The 18,159-nt window shown below is 40.4% G+C and overlaps 1 protein-coding gene across 8 annotated transcripts in view; it reads right to left on the bottom strand.

The window, feature by feature from the left end:
* Positions 1-18,159, bottom strand: part of THSD7B (thrombospondin type 1 domain containing 7B) — a 395,835-nt gene that overhangs the window by 87,444 nt on the left and 290,232 nt on the right. For all 8 annotated transcript variants that reach the window (XM_072040738.1, XM_072040735.1, XM_072040736.1 and 5 more), the window contains exons 14-15: positions 11,297-11,491; positions 6,484-6,747 (exon numbers count right to left, since the gene is read on the bottom strand). In XM_072040738.1, coding sequence (XP_071896839.1) covers positions 6,484-6,747; positions 11,297-11,491 — 459 coding nt within the window. The remainder of the gene's footprint in view (positions 1-6,483; positions 6,748-11,296; positions 11,492-18,159) is intronic.

Genomic DNA, 18,159 nt, shown 5'->3' with positions numbered 1-18,159 from the left:
AATGTTTTTTTGATGGCTTTTTACCTTTGATTCTGTTGCCAAAAACAAAAACCATAAAGAACAGCAATGTCTAAACAGTTGTTTTCTGATCCAATTTCTTTTGATAGTTCTTTAACATCCAGAAAGTAAGAGCTGTGGCCAAGTTTTCTTCCTAGTAGATGTGGGTAGAAAAGGAAAGGAAGAGATAGGGGAAAAGCACTGTTCTGTGAGCACTGCTATAAGAGCAATAAGTAAAAGTCTTGTATACAGACAAGAAATAGAGGGCAGGTCCTTTACAGCTCAGCTTTACGCCTACAGCTCCATCGGCAGCCACAGCTGTAATTAAGATTGTCACTTCGCACCCCCAGAAATGTGTAGAAATGTCGGAGAAAGGTCCAGAGGAGAACCCAGATGGGATTTCAGGTCTAAATTTAGAAGCTATTTAGCTCTGAGATAGCAAAAAAAATAAAAAATAAAAAAAAAAATAAAAAAAGGAGTCCTGAAGTGGGGACTAAAGGCAGAGTAGGACAGCCCTGTCTGCAGCTGGCAAGGCCATTCAGACACCTGTGATCCAAACCCAGCCTTAATTCCTATGCCAGGGGATGTGATGGACAGAAAACAAGGTGAATTTTTAGCTGAAACTTCTTCCTCGAGCAGTCTTTGAAAGGCTTTGTCCTGGTAAGTAATACAGTCATTTCTTTATAATAAAAAGGCCACAGGGAGGCACAGGAGAAACGACCAAAAAGAAAGAAGAGCAGGACGGTATTTCATTTGGCCCAAATGCCAAACAGAGGTGGTGCAGCATAGTCTGAACACTGAGCTTACATCTTACCATCAACTGATAGTGCCATACTTTTAAGAGGAGGCATCCCAGGGCTGTCAAGTTTAAGGTGCAGAGCTGGAAGAGGACAGCCTAGGCAGGATTGCCAACTTTCCTTGTAAAAGAAGTGAGGCGGTCAAGACTGAGGTTGCCAGAAAAGAGGCAAAATGTGTGGATGTTTGTTGGATGTTGTCTATGGCAGCACAGAAGTCACTTAAATCTAAAGCTGGTTCAAATCTGGAATTAATGGTTTGTGGTTAAAAAAAATGAAACTTCAATATACAATTTTGTTTAGGTTAAGAATGAAATTAAATGTTTATTTTCAAAAACAGATGAAATGTCTGTCTGGAAAACCTTCTATTTCTGAAGAACTTCAAAACCAAATTGGGGACTTCTGCAACATTTTCATTCTTCAAAATAAAACTGACCACATAGGAATAAATTTATACTACAGCAAATGTCAAAACAGATACACTTGCAAAAATAAATAGGCATTTATTCTACATAGCTTTTCCAACTTGATTTTCCCATAATTGTTACCTTGTAGAAAAGATAAGTGTGCTATCAGCCCAGTATAGACTTGGGTCACATTTCTTTAATCTATTAAGCTCTGGTCACAGTGTTTTTTTTTGAGATACACAAATATCATTGTGCAGAAAGATTACTGAAGACCAGTGATTAAAAGCTACCTGAAAGTGTCTTATTTTCTCCTAAAATAACTCATCATCTTTTAACTCAGATGCTTTCAGCATCCTGTGTCTTTCAGCTGGAAACAAAGTAATTTTGCTAAATGTGGAATTACTGCTTTAGAATTGAAGGTAAGGCTGCTTTCAGATAAGCAAAAAGATAAAAGCCTGAGGGTCAGGCAGTGGGTCCTTGTATTTGCTCACCAGTAGGTCACGCCATGTCCATCAAGCTGGTGGCCAGGATTTCCAAGTGAGTGAGTGCAAGCCCCGGAGGAATGCCATGAGCAGAAATACAGCACTGCTGTGGGCTGATCTTTCAGAAAACCAGACTTCACGAGTCTTGACACTACCTGGTTTTCAGCAGCAGGAGTTGAAATGCCTGCTCTATGACCTTTGCATACTGTCCTGAACCTCTCAGCACCAGGGACACGGCTGGCCAAGACACAAGCCGCACTGTCACCGCTAGCAAATGCTGTCCTGCTGTGCCTCGGAGCAGGGAACATTCCTCCAGCAGCAGCAACTCTGAGCTTTCACATTATCAAAGCTTTTAGCTCCTCCCGGTGCAAATGTTTGCTACTCCCACCCACTGCAGGTTCTCACGGGAGTAGAAGTGACATTCTCAAAGACCGACCTTGACAGCAGCATTCCTGGTAGCAGCAGGAACTGACCTGTTGGGAAGGCTCTGAGTGACACCTCTGCATCACCAGAAATGCCCAGGAACCCGTTCAGCAACCACAACCCCCTTTGATTTGTCTGGATGCAACTAAACCATGTAAGAAGACATTCTACTACTGAGAATAACGAGGTATATTAGCATCCCTGCCATGCCCTTCAAAAACTTAGAGATAATTAAAGCTTTTTAAGGTGACTGTAGGTTGAAGCCAACTGCTCCGTGATTTAAAGCCAGGATCTATTTGTCTGTTGTGTCTTTCTTCCAGGCTCCTGTTGTTGTGAGCAAAGCAGAATTTGAATAGTATAAGCACACTTCATAAATTCCAGCTTTCCATAAATTCCGCATCAGATCAAAAGCTAAACCTCTGTGCAACAGCACAGAGATCTCCAGCCTTTGATTTGGAACAGATGAGACACCCTATGTTCCTCTAAGATTAAAAAAAAAATAAAAAAAAAATTGGCACAGCACAAAAAAAAAAAAAAAAAAAAAAAAAGAGAGAGAGAGAGAGAGAGGCAAAGGAGCCACATGAAATAATCCAAAAACAAAGGAGGAGGAAATGCAAAAATAGTATAAGGAATTCAGATGACAGATTGAAAGACGCAGATGAGCTGCAATTAACAGGACAATTTCATGTCCAAAGAGGATGCTCCAAATGCCAACCAGCAAACAGAGACCCTCTGGAGCAGCAGTAAGCTGAAAGCAAGATAATCCAGTCTTCTGATGGGAAGACTAATTGAGGCAAATTATCAATTATATTTTTGTAATATAGTTGGAGATAGTTACCTCTATCCATAATTTCCTAATTGTATTTCTACATTAAAGGAAGGAAAAGGAAAGCAAACCAACTCCAGGAGAAATGAATTAGCCCAATTTAGAAACTGCAAGTTATTTCTTGAGCTTACTGAGTGGGCCATCAAGGAAAACAATGACACCACTAAAATAAAGTGGTACACAATCAAAAAAGCCAGTCATGTGAAAAAATAAATTTAAAAAGCTATGGTGTGTTGTTTTCCGGACATCAAACAGTTTGGTGCAGAAGTTTCAGAAAAGTCTGGGGTTTATATTTCTTAAATTGGTTGTACCCAACGATCAAGAGCTAACCCAATATTTAATTGCAGTGATTGCTGTTGGGATGGTGGGGGGGTATGTTTGGTGTTTTCCCCCCAAGTTGCAAACGCAGAATTTCCCCTAAAACTCACTGTAAATTCAAGGCCTCAGACTGTGAACCTCCCTGCACAGTGATTAATCTTTACATTAGACTCAAACTCATTGTATTCCCACATGATAACTGATAAATCCACTTTGATACAGGTGAATTAAGTCCTCCTGAAGTGGCAAGTTTAACGTCCAGGTTTCATTCAGGGAAAGTGAAAATCATTGCTGAAGAGGAAAAAAGCCCAAGGTTTGCTGTCTAGAAAAGCTACAGACTGACCACTTTTATTCTCCTACACTTTGTACTCATTGTATTATCAAGTCTGGGACAAATTTAAATCTGCTTCCAAGACAAAGTTTGTAACCCTACATGTGTCTTTCTACATTTCATAAAAATTCTTCAAAAGAACCCAGCAAGAACTAAGTCTTACAAATTCTCACTTTTATTCAAAGGAGAGAAAGGAAACACATTGTCCTGGCAAAAGGACAAGATAAGGAAACAGAGAGAAGTCAGAAGACCTGAGAGAAGAGGAACATGCTTACCCCCAAAACTCATAAAGCAAGAACAATGCCTAGATATCACAGCACTCAGAAAATAAGGCCATGACTTAATTAGATATAAATGTAGTCACCTAGAAAATGTCAGAAGGTCAGCTGATACTAATTGTGAACAAGACAAACTAGGCTACTCAGAAAAACCTGTCATGAATAATTTCTCAGGGCTTAGCAATTCTGCATGCTTCTGTAATTTGCTTTTCTCTATTATGGTTGAATAACATTCTGCTAATTATTAATTGGATAATGATTTGTTGCTATCACTAATTCAATAATGTGTTCAGAAGTGCATTTTGAAAGCTCCCAGCTCTTGAGATCGTAAATATTGGCCTTATCTTCACTTGACGGCTCTGGTTGGAAGGCAGGTCCCAAGTGATGGAAATTGAGCCAAGGGAGCTTTCTGCCCACTTTGGAGCACTATTGGTCCAGTCACAGAAATATCCATGTGCTCTGGAGAGGGATGCAGTGCTTCCCCATTCACTTTGCAGGGAACAGAAGCTGTCCAGCACTGGGTTACAATGAGGAGGAATGACAGCCTCAGCCACCTGCACAGGTACAGGATTCAACTCATGAAGGGTTTCGATGCACCACTGCTTTGGTCTGACCAAAAGTCCAAAAGGAGTTCCAAAGGCTTTGCAAGGCTCAGAGTCTCACTGGACTTCTTCCCAGACCATGGTGGCATTGGTCTGCTTCTTAGTATGGAGAGATCATCCTGACTGCCTCCATCAAATGAGATCCTCTGGTTTGGGAGAGCAGCTTATACATCCTGATTATTACACAGGAGTCTGGCTGGAAATAAATAATTCACCCTTAAAGGAACTCTTACAGGGTACCCAGAAGGTGGAAACATCCCACCCCTGATCTACCTCCCAATTCCAAACCTACGAGTCTTAAGAGCACTCTGAGCAGACATTAAGGGCACATGAGAGGATTCTGCTGTACAGTACTGACCACACTCTGATATGGATCCTGTGCTGGGGCTGTGTTGCAATCATTTCTGCTCTGATACAAAGCTGAAGACAAGAAAACCAATCCCCCTGAGCTACCACTCCCTATTACCTCCCTAAGAGAAGCCCGACTACTAAAAACACCACATAAATATCACTGACAGGAAGCAGGCTTCAAGGTTATTCAGAGAAGCCCCACGCATAGACGAGCTCCTCTTTTTTTTTAGGAGTGATAAAAGCCTCGAGCTTTGCAAACGAGCAAGGCACCGCACAGGCAAACCCACCTTTCAAAACTCAACAGCTCCCTTTTTGCAGAAGGAAAGGTAACGTTGTGGGGTAAGGTATAGCATTCCTCCTTCATGGGCCACAAAGGCATAATCAATTGGGACAACAGCACATTGTTGAAACACAAACCACAGAAAGCTGCTTTATGAATCCGTGCAGCCAGCTGGAACAGCTATAAACAGCTGCGAGAGGAATTCACTCCAGAACTGAATCACTTCATTAGGATGTGAGGGTTTTTTTTTTCCCTTTACCACATGCAGCTCAGGCTGTTGATCCTCATCCTGAAGACCCTCCACAGAGCAGCTTCTCTGCTCCTGTATACTCTGGAACATCAATGATTCCCATTGTACTTATTAATCTCCTCCTGAGACTTCATTTCTCCTTCTCCCATTACATAGCTCACCAAGTCTTCCAACTCGCTATATTACATTGTGTGGTGTCCTAGGCTTTTGGCTGGAAGTCAGACAGCATCAGTGTTTTGGGGGCAGCATGGGTACAGAATTTGCTCCTAGGATAATGGCTTTTGCCTGTAAATCGATTTAGAGTAACGATTATGATGAACTGCAAATTATGAAGAATGAGAGAAAATATCCTGATGGAATGACATCTCCTGCTTGCTGTGTTTCTACTTCAGCTCTGTTTCTGCCCACGTTCTGAAGCATGTGTTTGATATAGGCTGCTACATTACATGTAGAGTTAAATCACTACTAAGACAGAAGCATAGCTTAGAGCCCCAGCAAGCAGTGAAATTGGAATACATGCTCTGTACCACTTTGAGCTGAAGATTGTCTCAAAATTTCAAGGATGAGACCACTGACTGCTGAAGTCATGTGTACTTGGCATGAGCAACATAGCAGGGACTTTACAGAGTTTTTGCAATGAAATATGCAAAATAATGAAATAATGAAAATATGATCGTCTATAGAAAATTTCTGATTCCCACACTGAAAACTTTAAGAACCTCCAAATTTAGAGGAAAGGAATAAAAATCTAAAATCAAGTAAAAGCTGAAGTAGGATATATCATCAAACAACATGCTGATTGAAATATAGCTTCTGTCTCTAATCTAGTTTATACTTTTATGGGATTTCAATATAAATAAAACCCATCTGGTATTCTGACACCATACTCAACTTTAGCCTTCTTCTATTTCATTTCAGTTGTAGAAATGTCATCAGACCCTCAGGCTGCAGAAGACATTGGTAATAAGAGCGATAAGATACTAGAAGAACTGTGTCCAGCACTCATGGCAACCTTGTGAAATCCAACCAGCAAACAGGTGCACATGTGATAGGCTCCAAAATGAACCACTGAGTGGATCACAGAGCACAACATCAGGGCTGTTTACACGAGTTGTCAGATTTTGTTTTATTTTTACCTCCTTACCTGAACTGCTACAGTGAGATGGGTCCACGAGTCTGCCAGTCTTATCGTAGCAGGCAATAGCGCGTAGCCGAATCCCCTCTCCACACTCTTTGGTGTCTCCATGGGATCGCATTCCAGACTGTGGCTCTGATTTTCCTCCTCCAATAATGCAGTCTGACCAATTCCCATGGGGCTGGGAGGTAAACACCTCACAGGGGCACAGCTCTGTTTCAACCTGAGGATAAACTTCTGTATTCTGGCATTTGTCTCGCTTTCTGCTTCGCCCTGTTCCAACCAGAGAAAGCTGTTCGTTAGCTTAACATCTGCTACTTTTGATAACGACATGTCATATTATTTATACTTGCAGGAATTCAACACATTAGAACCAAGACAATCTGAATGTTAATATCCAGGAATGTTTCCGAAGCATCTATTAGCCGCTGCCAGTGCTTTGGAGTGCAAGGACAACGTATTTATCTCCAGGGGCAACCAGAGAACTTGGAAATACTGTTGTGATGGATAGGGCAAGGAGCAAAACACAAAGTCTTACTGGAGTAACGGTCTGCCCAGAAAACACTTTGTAATTTTATAAAATATCACTTTTCTCTAATTATCTGATGAAAATAAATTGATTGTTTTGTCTCCATTCGCTTGCAATCAATGGTTGCCAGGACAACTTACAAAGGACTCCACATTAGCAACAACTTCTTCTTTGAGGCTACTTTACAAATTAGTTAAAGATGCACTCTGCACACAAACCGTACTTTGAAGAAACCAGAGAAGATAATCCTCAGTAAATTATTAGGGCTGGAAAGCATTTCAATGGTTACATTTGGTTTAATCTTTTCTTTTGCTTTATTCCTTCAATAGGTTTGAAAAGAAGGCTGTTTACAGATCTTTCCCCTTCAGTAGCTTCAGGAAGCAGATGCATTTAAATGAACCTGCAGTGCATCTCTTTGCAACTGCACTCTGCAGCCCCCGTTCCTGGAGGACTTCTAGACAATGAGAAGAGGTCCCCAGTACAAGAAGAAATAATGCGAAGGAGAGAATCCATGCTCCCCGAACCCCTACAATTGCTCAAGGGGGAAGAGGTCTGTGTATAGCCTCTGAAAGGTAAAATCAATGCTTTTTTTTGGCATGGGTTAGCCAATGTGAAGCGGAGCAATCTTTATGTTGTCTGAACTCAGGAATGCCTTTGTGTTTGGCATCCACCCAGACGGGGAGAACTCATCTTTGCTAACAAACTGCCTCTCTATCATGTCCTCAAACACTCTTTGGGGATCTTTGAGACTCTAAAAATACTTCTGCAAAAAGTTTTTAAAGCTCTGATCTCAAAAAAAAAAAAAAAAAAAAAAAAAAAAAGTTTTCTCCTTGCAACTGCAGACCAGTACAATAGTGAAAAGAAACACAAAGTTGTATACCCAACAAGCCCCTTGCTGGTCCACAGCACAGCTACCCTTATCAACACCTGCTTGCATCTCCAAACAGAAGGGCCCTTACTACTCTTGTCCTCCGAGCCCCAGCTCTTTCAAAATTGTACGTTGAGAGTCCTGGGGAAGGCAGTTTGCAAGCAAAAAGGGATCATAAACTCAAAGAAACCAAATAATGCCAGTTTCTGGTTTTCAGCTGACAGTGCAATGGTGAGCAAGCCCTAAAGGAGAGCAGGGCATGGTTGCAGCCCCCTTTAGGCACGTGAATCCATGTACCTGGCTCTGTGCCCCATCTCCCTGTGCCCTTACAGCCAAGGGGGAGGAAGAGGATCCCCAAGAGCAGCTGTAGACCAGGCTGGCTCCTTGCCTGCAGCCTCAGGAAAGTCTTCATCAGCTGAGCCTGGCACCTGGGAGACAGGGGACACGCCACGCTGGCTTTTACAAAGTGAGCTTCCCCGGAGGACTGTAAGGGAACTTGAAGTTATTCATATTATCCTCCCTAACACTCATAACAAATATTTATGTATAAATTCAGGTAAGGTAAAAGAGGTGCAACTCCACATACTTCAAGGAAAGTCTTAAAAGGCTTTAAATAAATAGGGAATTTTCTAGTGGAATTTCCAGCATTTTGTGTTCAATGAGCTGATGGAAGCCACAAACATCAATATATATATATTTTTATATATATCTTTATAAATGTAGAGCCAGATATTTTGCATTGTATTAGTAAATATAGGAATCTGGGACTTGCTCATGTCTGCATGGTTTCTAAGTTTTGCCATCACTATATGAAGCATATCAAATATAGGTAAGGATGCTGATAATCTCACCCTCCCACAAAATCTTTCCCATCTTTCCCTGCCATCCATTGTGTAGGAATCCTCTAAGAAAGCTGCTATTAAAGCCCTATATCAAAGGTAAAAGGTGGCATTCATACCACAAAGAAGTAGTTTTAGAATCAGTGATGCTGATATTTTTCTCATCTTCACAGACTGCTTTAAAAATTATGATTACAAGTGTCATCACCAAAATTTTCAAGGACACAAATCCTTCAATTAAAAGGCTTTTTTTTTTTTTTTTGAGCTTCTGAACACTGACTAACTCTAGATACATTAAATGTTATAGGTAGTACATACTATCCATAAAAACTGTATGACATTAAGGAAATACCTATCTACATAAAATGTATTATATCCGTAGTACACTGGTACACTGAATATTTGACAATTAATTGAAGACTTGCTTTAAAAAATGTATTTTCATTATAATGACTTTGAATTTTGATATGCTTTGTAATAAGTCTTTTGCTTCTTAAGTAATGACTAATTTTGAATGTAGAGTCTATGATTACTTACAAAGTATAATGAATAATACTATCCAAAACTGAGTGGGAGGCAGGCAAATACTTAGCAAACAATTAGCAGATTCCCCGCAATAAGACATTGTTAATGAACCCTTAAAATGAAGTCAAAGCATTCATTTGAGCATAGATGTATACAATGATGAGCAAGGAGATACAACTCACACTCTCACATAAAAGGTGAAATACAAATGGGTAAAGGACTTGTTTAAAAGCTGTGAAGAACTCCCTAAACAGCACTTTCCTTAAATATTTGGACTGAGTTTATATGGATGAGATTTTTCCCAAGACTCCCAGCTGTATGACTAAGGCCAGCACCAATTTTCATGACTTTTATTCTAAGACAGGTCAGCACTGATCTCACTGACTTCTCTGAACTGTGGCCACACCAGAGACGATTTCTGATTTGGCCCTTCCCTGGCTGCTCCCTGTGGCTTTGTGCCGCCCAGCACACCTGGGACACCTGCTGCATTTCACCACTGTTTTCAGGATGCTTTTGCAGGGAGTGGGCTGAGGCTTAAAAATCCTTCCCATTGGGAAGAAGGGAACCCAGCAAGGTGTTGTGGGAGAGCCAGATCATGAGAAATGCAGTATAGGTGAGGAGATAAGCCATCAAAACCTGGGTTGCAAGAACCATTTTTGGTCTACATGGTTGAATGGATCAATGTCTGATATATAAAGGAGCAAGAAAGGAGATAGGTAGGACCATACTCTTTTGCAACTCGTACACAAATTCATAATGATAATTCTGATTTAAAACTACCTGGAATAAATATTTACTTATTTCTTACAGTATCACAATTTCTATTAGATCAAGCATATATTGTTCTGATATGGATTTCTACTTCTTTAAACGTACAAGCACTGATACAGAGAACATTTTAGAATATGGTCTTTGACAAAAACAATAGAGCATTTTATAATGATTTTTACGTAAAAGAGAAATCTGTATTCCATAGCAAACCATACTCGTGAACGGCATTTTGATGTCATTATGTCTGTATGCTGTGATTGTCAGTTACTAAAAACTTGGAACATTCCAGCAGTAACAAACTGAATAACAAAATAAAAATCATGGCACAAGTGATTCTAGAAGAAAGGAACAGTGGTAGGTGCCATAGTTTGCTGTCATTTAGTTCCCAGGCATTATCAGAGCAGAACACATTTTCATGGCTTTGTTGGATTTTTGCTCCATAGTAGAAGTCTTTGAAGTTTCACCTCTGGTAGTGGAGCTCAACTCCAGGAAGGGAGCACACTAAAACCAGCTGCTCTATAGCTCTCAAACACAAAACAAAAGTATGACAAGACATGGATGTTCAGGATAACGACAGCAATTTCATTGTAAGCCCTCTAAAACAGTGTAATTCATTTTGACTTGAAGTAACTTGGGGGTGGGAGGGAGGATGGGTCCCCAGACAGTGCGGACGGATGAACAAATCCCAATAAACCAAGTTGCTCCACACAGTTTGAAAGCTTTCCAGTTTGGTCAGCATTTGAACAACATAATTACAAACCACCACAACAGCAAGTATGGGAGAACGTTTCATTAAACCATTTGAACTAGAATGCTTTATGAACATACATAAAAGATCAAGCAAAACAGTTTAAACGCCACCGTTCTTTCTTCATTTGTGGTATTAATTTGCACTGTTGAGCTACTGGATACTGCTGAGAACAGAACTCCCAGCTTTAAAGTTCATCCAGATTTCAACAGTCTTAAACAGAGAAATGCATTTATTTTTCTACTTCTACGCACGTTTGCTGCATGTTTCCCAGACTAATAGGTCAGGTAAACTTGCATAATGCATTGTCACTCTTTGGTTTCTGTCTAAAAATGGCTTTCCACCACTGACATTTTCTGCACTATTGTCATCCCGAAATGCACATGCATAAAGCAGGCAATGACCAGTATCAGACCAAAAATCAATTAGGGATGTACACTATCCCAGCTGGAATTTTCCAAAACCCCAACGTCAGTTCACCAACATCCAAGAAACATCATTCAACAGCATCATCACCAGATAAATATTATAAAAGATTATACCTGTGAGTGACCGTCTCCTGGTTTTGGTTGATTCACAGTCAAATGAGCATGCTGTAAATTTAGACCAAGGGGTAAATGTGCAGTCATCCTTGCAGGGAACGAGACACTCCTGCACCAGAGGTGGCATAGGTCCTGCCCACCTCATGCATTCAGTGACATCGGCAGACTCGTTGGTCTCTGACAGGCACGTAACAGCTGAAGAGTAAAGGGACAGAATATCTTTATATTGTTGTATGAATTGTTTTACACTGTATTTAGCCTATGCTTCTGTTCCATGGGAGATTCACACCTCTGGGTTAATAGTATAAAGCTGATTTATTTTTAGGTCATTATTCATGCATCACTCAAACATGTTCTGAGAGCTTCACAAAACCATAAAGACACATTCTTATTTGAGTGGTTTGTTATCTAAATGATGATATAAATTCAATATTCTCAAGGAGGCAGTCATTTTAAGTGCTGGGGCAACGGTTCAACCAATGATACATTGTACAACCAAAGGAGAAGAGATATAATACTGCAGCTATGTGCCATAAAGCATGTTTGGTCGAGGCCAGGATTCCCGAGCTGTGATGCACACATCGCCCACAGAACTGAAACTGTTTTGAAGCATGAAAAGAAAGAAGAAAAAAAAAAAAAAAGGGGAAATAGATAAAAGATAGCTTCTTTTTCTGAAACTGTTATCTCTTCTGTATTTCAGATGAAGGGAATGACTTCATAAGCAGATGCTGCTTATGAAGCTCAACATTCCCTGCAGCAAGATGTAAGCACCCTCCAAACTGTGTGCCCTAAACATTGTGCTTCCTCTTGGGCCCTCCCTCTCTCTGGCTTTAAGCCTTTGAATCTCTTTTGCGTAGATGGAGATGTTCAGGAGGAAGTGGAAGAGCGCTCAGCCTGCAGCCTGGCAAGCAGGAGACCTATGCGTTCCCCTTCCTCGGTAATCCCATGATAGAAAGGGGATGCAGCCACTGCATTTTACTGCCAGCCTGCTTTTACAGAGCATGACAGCCTCCTATAAGAGCACTATTGAATGGATGCACTAACATGAAAACAAACGAGCAAATAAAAACAGCTGCTCTGGGTCTCAGGTGAGGACAGCATCACTCTGACAACTTCCATCCAACTGAAGTGCCTTCACACCTGCCACTGTCACATTAAAATGTGATGGTCCCCTGCCCAAAACTTTACCTGGTCTCTAAAACAGCACCACGGCAATAGGAAGAAGAAGGAGCAGGCCTGGGGTAGGACTGAGGTCTTATGAATTTGGACTTAGATGCCTTTGCATCAGGCAAGAGTCACATGGGGGTTGTCAAGAGCACAGCCGATGAGTGAGATGCACTGATTTTCCCCATATTTCATTTTAAGCCAATTCCCTTTGCCTTCATCACCCCCATCCTTTTTTGGAGCTAGCCTGTAATAATGAATTTTTTAGGGTGGGTAATGGCACTGAGTAGTCATGATGGAGGACAGAAGTATTAATGTATAAATCTGAGCCACAGGAAGCCTACAATAAAACTTCCTAAAGTTTTAGTGAATTAATAATAAGTAATTATAATAAATAAAAATAGTCTGCACATCATGGAGTCTTTCATTTCATTAATAATAATTAATTCTCAGAAAATCCCCAAGATTATAGGCTATTTATATCCCACATTGTCATTAACCAAGCCAAAGATAGGTCATGACTTGATTTAAGTAATAAAACCAGGGACAGAGTTAGGAATTAAATTTGGCCCCAAGAGTTTAGTCATGTTAGATTCTCTGACTTCAGGCAAGTCCTCACATTGTATCATAAAGTTACAGAAGATGAAATGATTTAAACCAGATATTATTATTTAACTTTAACAACCTGTGTTATTATTTTATGGAGATTCCTAAATGATTCAGATTTTTGAGGCAGAATATACTTTTTTTTGTTTGTTTGTTTTCTGTCAACACGTAATGTAACTATGGGTGCATGAAGAAAAAGGGGAAAATAACTTGTTGCCTTCTTACAGTTTAAGAATTTAGTGGGGTGCAAGTTCGCAATGAATCCACAAAGATTTATTTTATTTTTTTAAATACAGTAATGCATGGGAGTAAGGGATGAATCAGCAACCACCTGGAAATAAAAGTAATTTATTAAAATGCTAATAGATATACAAGGAAAAAAATCAGCATTGTAAAGAACTTGCAAAAGGCAAACAATTGTTAAAAGTCTCCTTAGACTCAAGTGACAGCAAATCAGCATGTTAATAGCCACCTCTAAATTGCTGATCCTTGCCTCTCACTTTCAATCCTTTTGACCCTTGCCATCTCTCCATGCTGGCAGTCAGAAACGTGGAGACATTCCCCTTCTCAGTAATGAACGCAGGAGGAAGGGGTCACCACTCTGTATGGGAAAGCAGGGTAATTGCCCTCTCTAGGAAGGTTAAACAAGTAATAGACTCTGATGCCCAAGGTCTGTGTAGCCTCATTACCTTCACCAAGGACACCAAAGATTCAGCAACACAAACTCGTCCACGTGAAGGATGGTCAAGTGTATGCAAGGGCTTCTCAGCCTTGCTACAGCTTGTGCCTGGAAGCAGTGAGCAATACCCTGTGCTGCAGGCCCAGATAGCAATATATGTGATTGCATAATAAACTATCCCGTTGCAATGTTTACCACTATCTGACAGAAGACCACAATTCACTCCTGACATTTATTAATGGCGACACAAGTGATGGAACTTTTAAATATCAATGTTAAAACAGATGCTCCGTGCTGCAATGAGTTATTATCCAATGGCCACATCTTCTGCACAAATGCCCTTAATTTTAAGCATACAAATAACTCACCGAGTTTGCTGAGGCTATTTAGATGCTAAAAGTAATGGATATGTAAGGTCAGGGCAAATATTTGACAGAGATTATGGAGCATAAAGAAATTAATGGCAATAGTAAACATGGGTAGAGGAAAGTTAAATTAAAACAACAAGTAATATGGATTATGCTGTGTTGCATGCATGCAGTAGTAATTTTGAAGACATATGGTAGAGACATCAGCAACCAGATTTGAGGGGGATTACATCACATGTAAAAACTTGTCAAAAAAATATAAGAGTAGGATTTAAAAGAGACCCTGAAGACTCTCAGAGATCAGTGAAGGTAATCACATTTTTGACACAAGAAGCAACAAGGAAAAAAGCATAGAGAAAAGAAGGAGTTGAAAAGCAGAAAGAGTAATGGTTTGTCTAATAAGAGGCAGCTTGAAATGTACCATGGAGAAGCATGAGCGAGGAAGAGAGGACCAAGGCTGATATTGACAGCAACAATGGGAAACAAGAGCAAAACACAGTGTGTCAGTCACAAGAACCAGTAGGACTTCTGCTATATACATATGCTATGTCTGAGGTGAGCTGCGTGAATTGCTAAAATAAATTAAATAATAAAACAAATGCCTGTTAGGGCATTTTAATTGATTCAGAAGTAGCAGCTAGGAGCAGCACAGCTGCCAGATTCATCCTAGTAGTTTGCTTAGGAAGCAGGCACCTCCTTCGTGCCTGCTGCAAACTTATTTCCCAGTTAGGTTAGGTCTGTCTTTTAAGAGAAAAATATTTTCAAATACAGGCACTTCTGGAAGCAGAATGAGACAAATTTCTTCTTAGCGGACCTTCGGGAAAGTTAATAAAATTATTCATCCTCAGTGTTTTCAAACCGCTGATTGGTTTGGCTCAATGTGTTTTCTGTTACATAGAAAATACTTCCTCATAATCCTCAGGTCTGTCACAATAGTTTTAAACAAACTCACACTGCAAAGCAATTTCTGTTCTGTCAACATCTCAATTTTTTTTATTTTTTTTTTTAAGTGGGATACCACTGAAGGGCAAATACAGTCCATTTTCAGCCCTATGCAATGAGTAAAAAGCATCACATAGTAACTGCAAATCCCTTCTAGATATAGTGCATGATTTCTCTGCAGCATTTAAAATGGACACAAACATATGAATAGAAACAGCTAATAACAGGACACTGCCAGATAAAGGGTTTCAAACTGCAATCTTGATTCCTGTGAGGAGGAGAAATAGAGGATTTCCCTTTGAAGTCCCACTATTTCTTATTAGTGCCGGCAAACACCACCGAACTGGAATTAAACACTTGGGGCCAAGCTCCAGGATGACAATTTAATGCAGTTCTGCCAATATAAATATCAAACAGTGGCTGGCACACACACAAAAAAGTATACTTTCTCTCATAACAATAAAAACAAGATCATGAACTGAAGTGGAATATAACCGTGTTTCAAATGCTAAGAGAAAATATCTTTTTATGAAGAAGAAGTGTGACTAGAGGACCCCTTGCTGGTAGCCCAGCCGGGCAGGAGGCAAGACCTGGTTTCACAGCAGAGCAGGAATTTAACTCACCACGTGGATATGTGCATTAAGATGCCAGCTGAATCCAGTGATCAATATGACTGATGAGAAGAGCTGCAGATGCAACTGCTTGGCTTCAGGGCATAAGGCAAGTGCTACCTGAACGGGCCAGGGAAGAGATTTCCCCTTCTGATGGGACAGGGCCCCATCAGGATACTGAACTAGGACTGCTAGCGGGATATTCAGTATGACAATTTCTGTCTTCTTCTGTATTTACACTCACAACAGTGCATTTGTGTGCCATCATCTTAGCATATGGCATAAAGCAGCATATGGAAGCTATATTCTTTAACTACGTTTATCTTAAATTAAGAGCAAATAGATGGCACTACTTCTATAAACTTGAACACAGTGAAACCAAATGTTTGCACGCTGACAAATTGCAGACATGCTGACTACCTCTTTGGAGAACATTACACTACTACCAAAGAAACACACGAGCATCAAACCAGGGGGACTCAAGCGCTCTCAGTAGGCACTCACCTGACTTACAACTCCACAGATGGTCCCAGCAAAAGGGAGTGTATCGAGAAAGAAATGTTACAGGCACAGCATTGCAAGCAATAAGGAAAGAGAGCATACATATCGTTCCTCTTAAGTAAAAATCCAATTACAGACAGTCTTGGTAATCATATTCATTTACCAAAGTTATAATCAATTCTACTTTAAAAATCCATTTCAACAGTTTCCTACGAGTAAAAAGCTGAAGAGTGAGAATACCAAGTACCAACCAGTAAAATTATGTTGCACCATGGCACTTCAATTTGGGACACCTACATTAGTGGCTTCAAAACTTGGAATTAAATGTCATTAGAACATCCGAAAACAATGACAGATAATTCCAGGAAGGTTCGTGCAGCCCAAACACTAAAACCAAAGCTATGCAGTAGTGTAAATCAGATGGTTGGACTAAAAATGTAATAAAGAGGATAACCTATGAAGCTTACAAGAAGTATAACCTCCAAGAGGCATAGACACAATGGTGTAATAATCTTCTCCGGCTTCAATTTCTAAGATCCTGTGAAAAAATCAAAGCCAGTACATAAAGTCAAATTAATTATTTTAATGTGGCTGTTTACCTTCCCTTTGATCAGAAAAGTTCTCATTTTGTGTTGTATAGTTATTCTCATTACCCCTCAGCATTACGGTAACTAGTTAACTTATTTCTTACACGTACCATTAATGATAGGTGAAAAGGACTTCAGCAATGAGAGGAGAGGATAAGAGGGGAGGGGAGAGGACTTGCTGGCTGTAACCACAGTCTAATAAATCATGATGATCTCATTTGTTTTTGATATTGATGCTCCTTCATAGTTACAAGCAGTTTCTCCAAAATCCCAGGTGGAACATTTATGTTATTTTTGGTACATTACACAATCCCTAATTATAGAAGGAGACAATAAGCAGTACTGTACACATTACAGAATAAGTAATATAGAGCTCTACTGAGACTCAAGTTTAAGTCTAAGGCCTTGATCCTGTAAGGACATAAACATACACAGACCTTTACCACTGCAACGCTCTCTTTGGATTCAGCAGCACTCCCTGCAATGACGTGAAGCATGGACTTATAGGAGGAAACCACAACAAAACCATTTAAGGTCAGTAAAAAAGAAAAACATGATGTTGGGAAGGACATCTCAGGCACAAATCTAGCAAAAATGACAGAGGCAGAGTTGGAACTAGTTATTCAGCAGTGAAACTGGCTTTGAGATCACCAGTTTCCTATTTTGATAATTATTAATGATATTGACAGTAGTGCTAAAAGGCTAACAAATGGCACCGCATAAACAGAGCTCTGGGTAAACACAGACCCCAACCAGTGTGCACTATAAACAAACGGGAGGCCTGAGATGAGGTTGGGAAGCAATAAAGATGGTAAATATCAACTGAAAAGATAAAGAAAAGCAACTGAAATGATTTGCATAAAAAGGGAGTTAGGGAAGAAAAGCCTGGTATAGAGCATTAATGTGGAGAAGAGATTATAACAGGGAAAAACGGGTTGTTGGGGATAAAATCAGAAGAGGAGGGGAAAAAAAACATGTAAAACTGAAGGTCCTCAAGTTAAAGGTCCATGTTGCTGCTGCTTATTGGGTTGGTTTCTCTCTGCAGTGTTCCCACAGGAAGACATGTATGTTGACAGAAGACACTTTAGCCTAGGTATGGGAGCCTCAGGAGGGGCAGCCCATCCATCCACACCCCCCTGGGGCTCAGCGCAATGGGGGTCACCTCCAGCCGCTGCACAGGCACCGGGAAAGCTGGCCCTGAGTGCATGCATCTGAGCCAGCTGTGGAGCTCCAAAGCAAATGTCATTGGCATTCACCCAAGGGGAAGGGACAAACAGGTCTGCACACAAGGTCTGGGTGCACGTACATCCCACACCTTCCGCTCTTCATGGCTGAGAGCCTTTCAGCTAACAGCACAGAGCAAGCATTAGAACAGATCAGTTTGTCTGAAAGGGATTAAAAAGTG

Source organism: Anas platyrhynchos, chromosome 7 (assembly GCF_047663525.1).
Source record: "Anas platyrhynchos isolate ZD024472 breed Pekin duck chromosome 7, IASCAAS_PekinDuck_T2T, whole genome shotgun sequence".
Classification (NCBI taxonomy): domain Eukaryota; kingdom Metazoa; phylum Chordata; class Aves; order Anseriformes; family Anatidae; genus Anas; species Anas platyrhynchos.
Note: the sequence above shows the minus strand (reverse complement) of the source record. Positions and strands in the feature narration are given on the sequence as shown.